General features: G+C 42.9%; 1 protein-coding gene across 2 annotated transcripts in view; it reads left to right on the top strand.

Annotated features, from left to right (window-relative positions):
• The first annotated feature begins 295 nt into the window (after positions 1–295).
• SLC2A9 (solute carrier family 2 member 9) overlaps positions 296–12,034 on the top strand; it is a 232,864-nt gene continuing 221,125 nt past the window's right edge. For both annotated transcript variants that reach the window (XM_019526606.1, XM_019526608.1), the window contains exons 1-2: positions 296–373; positions 9,600–9,679. In XM_019526606.1, the coding sequence (XP_019382151.1) occupies positions 9,620–9,679 (60 nt within the window). In that variant the 5' untranslated portion in view covers positions 296–373; positions 9,600–9,619. The remainder of the gene's footprint in view (positions 374–9,599; positions 9,680–12,034) is intronic.

Below are 12,034 nucleotides of genomic sequence, written 5' to 3'. Positions count from 1 at the left end.
TAAATGTAGGAAGGGAAGATTCCAAGCTGTGCTACAAACAGCAAAAGCAAAACTCTACTGAGAAAATGTAAATATTGGGGAAGCCAAGTAATGTCACAACTACTTTAGACTGAACAATAGACATTTGTTTGGTGTGATGTTTGGTAGCCAGTAGTTGCAAAAATGAATAGACTTTATTACAGTTAATGATTTATTGCTTATCAACGGGTAGAGAATTTAATGGTGGGATTAGTCAGTTTAATGATTGAACTGCAATGTCTTAGCAGAGAATGCTGCACCTCCAATGCAATATATATTTTTTTGTAGCCTGCGTGTATTTAAGAGGGGCTAGATTTCATGAGGCATTGACAGTGAAGAACACCTTGGATAAGTGGTAAGTAATGTTCTGAGTTTTTGGCTTGTGGTATTCATTCATTTGTATCTGGTGTTTCATTTTAGGAAATGTAAGGATGGTATTAAGATTAAAAACCTTTTACCCCCTGGTGAGTTAAAAATGTTTCTTTTTATATAGGAAAAACTATCTTATGAAATTCTAAATTGAATGAGCTCTCAGCACCCATGGGACATCAACTCCTGTGCAAACAATACTGAACTCTGCTATTTTTATGTAGTCTGTCTCTCCTTTAACTAATGTACATGTCTATATGAACTCATATTTTCCCTCTGGATTGGAAGTCATGGCTTTTTGTTACATGGGGGAAAACAAAAAAAACCTTGAAGATAGTAAGAAAGAAAATGTGGTCTGGACAGTACTAAAATATCTTCTCTCACAATAAAATTCAGATAAATAAATTGATTTGACTGATTTTGAGACATAAAAACAAAAATCTCTTTCATACTATTTACTAACTGCTTCTGAAAATGTTTCCTTTTTGAAGCTGTATGTTTATTTGTGTTGTGTTGATACTAGAATTTGCATACTGGCACATACTGTAGAAGTATGCAATGCCAAATTAAACATTTTTGTCCTGATTCAAACAGGGATAGTTAATAGTAGAGATTGGAATTTTTTTACTAAAAGTCCATTCACCCCTTTCCCTCCCCCTGCTCCCCCTGCCACTGGAAAGCACTAATTAGTCAAAATTTGAAATTTTCCACAAGAATTTATCAATAAAAATTTAATTGGGAAAGTTTCTCAGAACTTCTGGTCAGAGGAAGAGACTCAGAAATAGTCTAATGGCAGGCAAGGTTCTTTGAGTAGAAGTGATATCTTTTATTAGACCAACTGAGAAGTTAGAAAACAGTTCTTAGCAAGCTTTCGGGAGCTATCACCCTTCTTTAGGCATAGGGAGTCTCTGCTGTTCTGAGACTCCAAGGAATAAGGGTCTAATGGTTATGGATTCAACTGGCATGAAGGAGAGACCCAAATTCAAGTCCCTGGTCTAAAGCAGGTGTAGCAGCAGTTAACATGTGCCAGTGGAGTACCCTAACCACCAAGCTATTGTTTAGGTTGAGAAGGGTGTTTCTCTTGTTCTTTTTGGAAAAAGCTTTTTAAAGTCTTAATTTTGTTCTGACATAGACACATTCCAAATTTTTGCACACAAGGGATTACAATTATTTTTGATATTCAAAACAATGGCATACAAGCTAAATAGGACTTAAAGCATCAGAAGAGTTGTTAGTACATAACACTGCATTGCTAGGTAATGGGACTAACACCTGTAATAGGCTGGAGACTGACTTCAAAGGAGGTTTCATCTGATTTCAGGCACCTACCCTAGACAGCACAGGAGACGTTTGCATGGTTTCTGTCTGTGCTGTACATTTTGTATTGGATCCTGTTGAATAGATACTTAGAACTATTAATTTAACCCCCTTCATAAGCATGGAATTATACTAATGAAGAAACAAAATCAACATCCAGTTGTCACTGTTTGGAGCACTGCATGCACGATGAGAGCTAACTTAACCAAAATTTAGAATGAGGTGGAGTGGGGGCTCTAGCAATCTTTGCATTTGATCAGGATACCAGGGGGGTGGGCTCTACTTTTGGATCTGCTTTATTGAAACAAATATTTTTTTTTCTGAATTCTTGTCATGAGTAAGTATATTTTTTGTAGAGAGGATGGTAGGGAGAGAATTCTCTGGGAGACTGTATTTTTCATTTCCACTAAAAATTTACTGGTATTTAGTGAGGTTTTCTTTGAGGACACATTGTACTTTTGAAAGCGCACACAGTTGGAGCCAACAGGTGCCTAAATTCCACCTAAGCCCCATTTTAGGTCCCTAAGTCCAAGTCCAAGTCTTGAACACCAGCGCTTGCATTGCTGCTTAATACTGCAGGCTCCTAAGTTTGTGGATGCTTTAGTTCATGACCTTAAAGTTCTTAAGGCACCTAAAAAACTGTTTCTACCTCAGTTTTGACAAGGTTTGACAGCTCACCTAGCTCCTGCTGAAGACCACTCAAGAGTCTCTGTCAGTCTCTGATCCAGAAGGCATTTTCTGAAGATACCTGCTAGATCATGCTTCCTTCAAAATGCATGGGGGATTTTAAATAATGAAGATAATGCCCACTCACTTTTTGTATGATGGCTGAGTGCTTAGAGCATTCACTCAGTTGAGCCACCCAGATTCGCTTCCTTTTTGCCCAAGGGGATTCCAGCCCACATCTCCCAGGAGAGTACCCTAAACACCAGACCATGATCTATTCTGGGGTGAGGAAACACTCCACTTTGCAGAAAAGAATGAATGATTCTTTGTGCATCTGTGTATGTGAGGGGAATGCTGCAAAAAATGAGCATGATTCAGTATCCCAGTGGTTAGGGTACTTTCTCTTGTGTGGGCAGATTTCTGAGTTCCAGTTCCTGCTCCAAGGGCTGTTCGTTATCTTTATCTTTGTCCAAGGGCTGTTTTACTGTAGGTGTCCCATGTCTTGGATGCATGCTTGAAAAAAGGGGCGCTACAACTTCTTTAGGAAGAAAAGCTCCTCCCCTATTTGCTTTTTGAAAGAAAGGGCTTTTAGACATTGACCTTTAGAAAAGGGTCCTACGCTGTGAATTCTGAGTAAAGAGAGGCCCCACTCACCAGCTCAGAGCAAGTCGCCTAAGCTGCTGGAGAGCTATGGGATCTCAGATGCATTTCTCTTCTCAGTCTTTCCCTGTTACCAAGTGTGCATGGTTCACAGCTCTTTGTGTTGTTCAGTGCAGATCCTATTCTAAAGCACTGATCCACACCCCCAGGCACTGTTGAGGGAGCTATTCCTAATTCAAGGTTTTGGCCATCAACAGTTTGGGGGTTGGGGTCTAAGAGCTGGGTATTAAAATTCTCAGTGTTGCAGAGACTAAGGATGCTGACAAACATTCATTTACAGGCATGATGGGATCTGATTCCTGATCCCAACAATCACATTTCTGCCATGTCACATGTGCATGGCAGGATACGCAATTTGGAGATCAGAAATCAGATCCAATTGTTCCTGACTGGCCGGTACAGGGGGAGCCTGGGATCATAATCCCATGCCAGCAAGTTGAAAGCTGGGTGACCAAACAGTTGATTGTCAGCTGGCTCCTCAACTGCACCAGTGTTTGAACAGGCCCTGGTGCAGTCCCCACACCCAGCTGACAATCAGCTGATGGTTGGCTGGCAGGCACCACAGCAGGACCAGTTTGACTCCTTGTGTGGTCCTAACCCTACCACACATTCAATTTAAGGCAAGATGGATTACCCACAAAAATATTACTTTTTGTGTAATATTTTTGTGGATGGTATCCCTTTTGTGTTACTATTTAATCCCCTACACTTTAGTCTGGGTTAGTATTTAAGTGTAATGTCTTCCATGGGCCTAAATGATCCAACACACAGGACATTCATATACATACTCTGGGAGGTGGGGGGAGGGGGACACACACACTTTAATTAGAGTGGCTCTGGCAGCCAGTATAATTAAAGCACCCAGAGCTTCATGTGTATTGGCATCCCCACGCTGAAAAACAGCAGTGGGGGCACTTTAGCTAAAGTTCGTTGAATGAGTTTTAGTTGAAGCACCCCCACCACCATTTTCAGTGCAGGGACACTGATAATGTGACACTGGAGTCAATCTGGAGTCCAGCAGATTCAATTAATTGAGTCTGCTCTGACACATTGTAATTATAGTGCACTGGAACAACCTCAAAGTACAAGTTCCCACAAATTACAGAATTGTGAATATCATTTCAAGTGCTTTTTTCCCCCCTTTTCCCCCCCTGCTGGAACACCTCGAGGTTGTCTCCTACAAAGTGAGTGAATGCCAATACTGCATGCCATCATCTAGTCTTTTCTTCTTCTGAAAAGCAGAAGCATTTCAGCTGTGATAAAACAGCTATATTTGTTTTATCACACTATCTGCTGTAACATCAGTTCTGGATGGCAGACCACTCTCTAGTGAACCAGCTTTCCTTGACTGCCATGTTCTCTACTCTTTGGGCACCAAACTTATCTTGACATGGCAGTTTTAGAAGCAAAGTACTTCTGCTGCATGTTGTCAAAAGTAAAGGTAATTTTTGCCAGTATTTTTAAAATAGGTGTGTCACTTCTCTTCCCTTCACCATGATAGGCATGACACCACCAAATGGGTCACTGACAGACTGGAAATGAAAATGTAGAATGAGAGCTCCTTGTGTACCAGTTAAAAAAAGGAAAGTGAAATCATGCTGAAGTCAGAAATTATTATGGGGAAGCAAGAGAAGAGAAGACATGCACAGTGATGGGATGGGCATGAAAAGAGTATGATTATAGAACAAGGGAAAGTGAGGTGGGCTGCCAACTTGGAGATGTATCTATTGCAGGGGTAGGCAAAATGCAGTCAATGGGACAGATCTGGCCCGGGGAAGAGCTTTGTCCGGCCTGCAGAGGGTCCCTTGGTCTCACCTGGCCCAGGCACCATCCGGCTATGGTGCATCCTGCCACTCCTGGGCACGTAGGAGGGCTGGGGTGGCTCCACAGCTGGACTGCCTTTCTAGACAGCCCAGGTGGTGGCAGCTTCTTCTGGGTACTGCTGCCGCTGGCCCCACCCCCACAGTACTGGCAGGGACCTGCGCGTGCAGCCCCGACCCAGTGCACCCTGTGCCTTCTCTGGACTCGGCCATCCAGGCTGAGTAGCAGCTGTCAGCTGCCAGGCAGAAACTGTTGCTCAACGTGAAGGAAAAGTGGCTCCTCCCCTTCACCACTGTTGAACAGTTCTTGCTGTAGATGCCAAGAGCCTATGTCACACCAGGCTGCCTTGTGTCTCCACTGCCATCACAGCCACCTCTGAATTGTCCAGCAGTGCAGCAGTGCCAGCACAAAGCAGTTGCAGGGCAGCCCAGAAGCGGCAGTGATGGCAGTGGAGATGCAGGGCAGCCTGGCACAGTGCAGGCTCCAGGAGGCTTCAGCAAGAACTACCCAGCAGCAGCAAGGGGAAGGGGCCGCTTTTTCCCCCGCACCGAGCAACAGTTTCTACCCAGCAGCTGCTGCTGCTGCTGCTGCTCCTCCTCAGCCTGGATGGGCGAGTCTGGAGCAGGCCAGGGGTGCACTGAGTCAGGGCTGCATGCATGGATCTCCACCAGTACAGCGGGGATGGAGCCAGTGGCAGCAGCAGCTGGAAGGAGCCACTGCAGCCTGGGCTGCCTAGAAAGGCAGTGCAGCTGTGGAGCTGCCCCAGCCCCTCTGTATGCCCAGGGAACAGCAGGACAAGCCATGGCCAGTTGGTGTTGAGCAGGTGTGGGGCTGGGCTGGGGCTGTGCACTGTTGGCAGTGGGGGGGAAAGGCTGCACAGTGTGCAGGCTGGGGGCCATTGTGGAGCAGAAGCAGGTGCTGACTGTCTCAGGGGTGTGCACTTGGGGGGCTTCCATGCACACCTCACCATACCCTCAAACCCTCCCCTGCAAACCTCACAACCACACCCTCTTATACACACATTCACACATCCCACAAACACTGCATCCACCCACACCCTCCTTCACATCTCCCAACAAAACCTCCACCCCCACTACTCAATCCAACATGCCCCTGGGGGGAGCCCCATTCAATGCTGCATGTACACACCCCACCACTTACAAGCACCCACACATACACACCCAGCCACCCTCCCCCTCCACACACCTTATATCCACCCACAAACCCCATACCCACCCACATACACACCCACACAACCCCACAAACCCTCTATACCCACCCACACCCCACATACACACACATCCACACCCCACCACATCCCCTCACAAACTCTATACCCATCCACACCCACACCTACCCACACCCATCCATACCCCCCACGCCCTTCCCCCCACAATATACAAGAATAAGACTTCATTTTGGGCTACTATGCAATCATTTCTATATACACAATGAAAATACACACAAATCAGAACAAACATTTTTTTTTAATAAAATGTAAAATGTTATTGTGGATGTTTGATTTTTAGTATATAATTTTGAGGGCTTTTTTCTGGTTCCAAGACTGCAAACCGCCTTCCCCAAAAGAGTATTTCCAAGGGTAAGGGGAGGGACTTCCAGTGGCAAAGGTCAGGGGTTGGGGGCGGGACTTTCGGTCCCAGTGGTGCGGGGTGCTTGTCAAGGGTGAGGCCACCCTTGTGGGCCTCGACAGCTCACCAAAGCTCATTAAGTGGCCCTGCAGCCAAAATAAGTGCCCACCCCAATCTATTAGGACCTTTTGCTCCAGCATTAATTTGTTTTGGAAGAAGTTCAGTGATTCACAGTCTGCTTGAACTCTGCCTCTATTAGTGATCTGATTTAAAAGCATTAAAGTTACTACATTTTATAAGCAAAGGGATCAGCCTAAGGCATTGGTTCTCAACCTCATTAGGCACACCCTCAGAACTAGCTATCTCTTAGCTTTAATTCCTTTTTTTATTTATTATATAAAAATAATAGAACAATTCTTTTCTTGAGTTAGAAGATAGCAGGGAAAGGAGAGATTCATAGTTATACCCAGATATAACTATGAACTTCTCTCCCTGCTATTTTCTAATTCAACCTCATAGGGCACAATAATGTGCTTTTACATTATACATTATAACCAGGTTAAAATTAACTCCTTACTGGGTATTTTCAGAGAACTGTTAAAACTGTGTTCCTAAGCTAATAAATGAGAAAATGAAAACCCTTTTAATGGATCATATCACAATAGTTATTTACTGGTTGGGGCTAGGGCATATGATCTTTTGATATGATAAAGTTCAAAACCTAATTAGATTATCATTATCTTAGCTGGCATAAAGTATTAAAGTATTTTTTTAAATGACATTTATCAAGTGTTAAAGAGTGATTAAACTGTATCTAAGCATGGTACCTTAATGAATGAAATGGTTAACAATAGCAGAAATACAAATCCCAGACTTTAATTTCCTTCACACAGACTCAAATGAAATATTTTGACAACGGATGAGTTCTCAAGGTCCTATTCCTATGAGTTTTAATCATATAAGTAGCCCAATGCTCCATCCAAGTCAACTGGATTAGCCAGTATGTGATAATTTGGGGAAGCTATGTAGTTTATGTGTTCTGCTGGAGGTTACTAGAAATACAGAACTGCTGGCTCTTGCATGTCTCTGAATGAGTCTACCCACCCTTGCTGATAGGCTGCATCAATCAGTCCCAGGTCAGACCCAGCAGTCACTGAACTGTAATAATCAGCTATTCAGATACCAATACCTTTTGAATCACAAATTAGCTATAGCTCAGTGTGGCTCCAACTTTTTCTTTGGGAACTGTAATTTTACAATTGGAAATTCCCAAATGAAGGGTTTTTAAAAAATATTTGCAGAAGGGGGGAAGCTCTGCAGAGCAACAAAGGAAGCTTTGGGCAGAACAGAAGAGATGGGCAGGCTTTCATAGGTAGCCCAGCTGTTTTTCTTCTAAATGCCTAACAATAAAACATTTTTTTTTAATGGCAGTATTTCTACATCAGTGGTGTCAATGCTTCTTGTCATGTAAATCATGCAATTCCAGCTTGGTGTCATTGTTTATTTTGCTTTGCATTTTATCTCTAGTTTAACACTTCTCCATATTCCGGTATTTATTTATTTGATATCTGAGTCAGAATTGAAATCTCAGTGGTAATGAAATTTATATGAAACATACTGGTAAGAATCTTGGCTTATTAAACAGCATACTTTTTATTATGTTGTAAATGCTACAATGAAACATGAGCCTTCAGGTTCCTTTTTTTTACTGTAAATGTAGCAAAGTGCACTTGAATTAGACCTTTGACACTGAGCACATAAATGCCTTTATTGATTTCATATTTGTCCTTCAATGAAGGCCATTCCAGTTCTTCCTTTAAAACACTTTTCATAAGAGCTACTGAAAAAGTGTTTACTATGGAAACCTCCAGCAGTGAAATGAAGGTGTTACACACATGGACTTCAGTAGGGCCAAGATTTCACTCTTGAAGCAAAACTCTGCTCCATGTGCTGACTTTTGCATGCTTTCTACCCTAATTTGGAAATCAGCTCAGATATGCTTAAGTAAATATACAATAATATGTACTATATTTAGCAAGAATCTTAGTACTGTTACATTTTTTGTAGCTCTGTATTGGTTTTAATGTTTGCAACAGTGGGATTGAGAACTGTATTCTTCTTGGGAGCTTAAATGGCACCTGAGCACTGCAAGGTTTTAATGGTTTTTTCTTTGTGAACTAGTGAGTGGGCAGGGAGCCAGCAGGAGCACGGGGCCCACACCGGTGTCCTGGGGCCAGTGCCAGCAGGGGTCAGAGCACGGAGGCAGGGGTACAGGGACCCAGCCGGCAGGGGCTTTATGGAGCCGGGCCACCTCCTCCCTCTCCCCACTGGTGCATCCCAGCCTGGCTCCACAGATCCCTGCCAGCCTGCGCCCCGCTCTGGGCCTCACCAATGCTGGCCCTAGGACATTGGTCCCAAGACATTGGGACTTTGGTCCCAAGATGGTGACTATGGGGCAGGGCACCTGTCAAGGGGCGGGGCTACCCATGCGGCCCTCGACATCTTGCCAAAACTGGGTAAGCAGCCCTCTGCCCAAAATAATTGCCCGCCCCTGAGCTATGAGGTATTAACCTCTTTGTCTTAGTCACATGAGAACACTAGTACTGTAATTCCATCTACCTAACGTCCTCCTATGGTTTCAATAGAAATGGTGCTCTCCTCGTGCACAGTACTTTACTATGCAATGCTAAACAAACTGCTGCATTCTGCACTAGGGGAATATACTGGGAGCAGACAGTGCCATTCATAGAAGGGCCTGACCCAGCTAGTCTTTATTTGGATAAAAATGACTGCCTATGAATACCAAATGGGCCACATCCCCATTGTGCTAGGTGTGACATAAACAGATCAGAACATACCATTTTAAACAAAACAGGTCCTGATTCAAGAAAGCACTTTAGCAGAGTAAAAATAAGCATGTGTTCTTAAGTCCCTTTTGACATGGGACAATTCATCACTGTCTTAATGAATACGTTACTGAATCAGAACTGAGATGAGAAGCCTAAGTCAGTAGAACTAATTATGGATTTTTTTAAATGCCTACTGAATTTGGCTCTTAATTTGTGAAACATGACTTCAGATGAAAGCTTTTACTATCTATGAATGTAAGGTCAGTAATTTAAAAACTGTTCTTTTTCTCCCCTCCCCCATTACTAACAGACTAGCAAGAAGATAACAGGATGGAAAATAAAGAGAAAAATGGTGAAATTAAAGAAAACCAGGTGGTGAAAAAGAAATTGGTGAGTGTGTTTTTTTTTATTTTGTTTGTTTGTACCTCCCACCCTGTCATGCCTTTTCCAGTTTCTACCTTTTGTCAAAATTAAACATTCACTATCAGTTTGGGAGTAAAGGCACAGAAGATAGCCATGAGATATTGAGAACCATGAGATCCCAATCTTTAACCACAGGCAGATTCAGATTCTGGGTTCCTCTGTAAATGGAGAAGTAATGATATTTCACTTCAGCTCCTGATGGCTTCATCCATTTAGATTGTAAGCTTTTGAAGCAGGGACTATCTTTACTGTGCACCTGCGCAGTGGTGCCTATTATATAGATAATGACTCTTGAACAGACTGAATGTGGTTTTGGTCAAATTGACTGGCAATTAAACTGCAAGAAGCAATCTCCATTCCCTGGGGGGTGCTACTACAGTTGAGGTGAATGATGGCACTCGCTTGGAGGTCCATTGGTTATAAATAGAGCTCCAGATAGATCAAAACTGAGAGTCCTTCACAAGAAATATATGGCCTATCTTAGCCTGGATTTCTTACTTCCAGAAGTGTTGCATAACACTTCTCTTCTTTCAGGCATTTAAGAAAAGAGTAAACTGAGTTTTTCTTGAACAGGGAACTAGAGAGTTGTGTGAGAGCCATAAGCAGTGCCAATAGGTTGGTTGACTTGTTTGTTGTGTTTTTACAAAGAACATAAGCCCTGTGAATAAAATGGATCAGAAAAAAAAGCATCTGGGTGCTTGCTCATGTATTTATTTTTGTCTCTCTCTCAAAAAAAAAAGGAGGGACAGGATGGATTAAGCAATTCCAGAGGCTGGATTCTTTACTTGTTTGAATCTTGTGTCACCGGTTACACCTGATCAGATCACTGTAAATTCCTACTAAAACATAAAAAAAGATTTTTCTTAGGTATAAATGACTAAACAAGGTTTCATAGTTTCATAGTTTTGTAGTTGGTAGGGTTGGAAGGGACCTGAGCAGATCATCAAGTCTGACCCCCTGCCATGGCAGGAAAGAGTACTGGGGTCAAACGACCCCAGCAAGGTGATTGTCAAGCCTCCTCTTAAAGACCCCCAGGGTAGGCACCAGCACCACTTCGCTTGGAAGTTGGTTCCAGATCCTAGCCGCCCTGACAGTGAAGTAGCGCCTCCTGATGTCTAATCTGAATTTACCCTCTGCCAGCTTGTGACCGTTATTTCTAGTCACTCCTGGTGGTGCTTGGGAAAAGAGCAAAAAATCAATCAATCAATAAATAAAATAAAATAAGACCAAACAAATCCAAACACTACCTGGCCTGTTTTGAAGCTAACACACCGACAAGCTGCCATTCATGGTTCATTTCACTCTCACCATATTTTATTGACACAAAATGCTACACACTTCATGTACGTTATAACAGAACAGGAATTCACAGTTCTGTAACAGTACTGTTTCCACTGCTGACATACTAATAGCTGTAATAAATGTAGTGACTAGGAACTTCTCCAAAATATACTCACATCTGTATTGCCATATTTTCTCACATACCATGTGCACATAAATAAGACACATTCCTTGTTTTGGGAACAGGGCAATGAAGAGAGATGGAGAGAGGGGAAGATTTTTCTAGAGTCCTGGCTGAATCCTGACTCTTGATGCTCAAACCAAGAGAAACACCCTGCTGTTTTAACATTGCCAGCAGCTTTTGGCAGCTAATTTAGCAGTGACTGTGAAAGGATCAGAACTCTAATACTGAAAACTGCACTCTGCCCCTCTCTCGCTGGCTGGGAGAGAAGGATAGTCTCAGTAACCATAACAGAATTCATATGCTTCAATTCTGGCATATAAACTAATTTTCCCACTTAAGACCACAAACCCTAATTTTGGAGGGCTGTTTTTTGGGGAAAGGGTGCCTGTGGCATGAGGGTAAATAAGCTATAGATGCTTCCCAGATTCATGATCCATTGTTTCAGGTGGACAAACAGCTGTACTCAAAAGATTTTGTTGTTTGCTTAACCCAGCTGATTACATATCTAATAATCACCATCTGTTCTAGAATAATAGCATGGGTGTATCAAGACTGTTTTGACTGTAGGACTGTAAAAACTTCCAGCTATAGTGTGGCTACTGTACCAGTGTTCCCTATATATTGAAATCTGTTTTGTATCTCTTGCTAGTTAGGACAGTTAGTGCACTTGGGTGAAATTACCTTGGCATAATTCCTTCTGCATTCAGACTCTAGGCAAAGTTCAAGGAGGTGTTTCATGTTCAACTTAACACTCAGTGGGCACATCCAGATGAGCATGAGCGTGCTTCTTGCCCCATCTCAAACCCCTTTGAGGCGGGGCAAGAGGCATGTGCGGGAATGAAAAAATGTTCCCCCCA

Source organism: Gavialis gangeticus, unplaced genomic scaffold (assembly GCF_001723915.1).
Source record: "Gavialis gangeticus isolate Ggan-Ray unplaced genomic scaffold, GavGan_comp1, whole genome shotgun sequence".
Taxonomy (NCBI): domain Eukaryota; kingdom Metazoa; phylum Chordata; order Crocodylia; family Gavialidae; genus Gavialis; species Gavialis gangeticus.
This window is presented reverse-complemented; position numbering and strand designations above follow the sequence as displayed.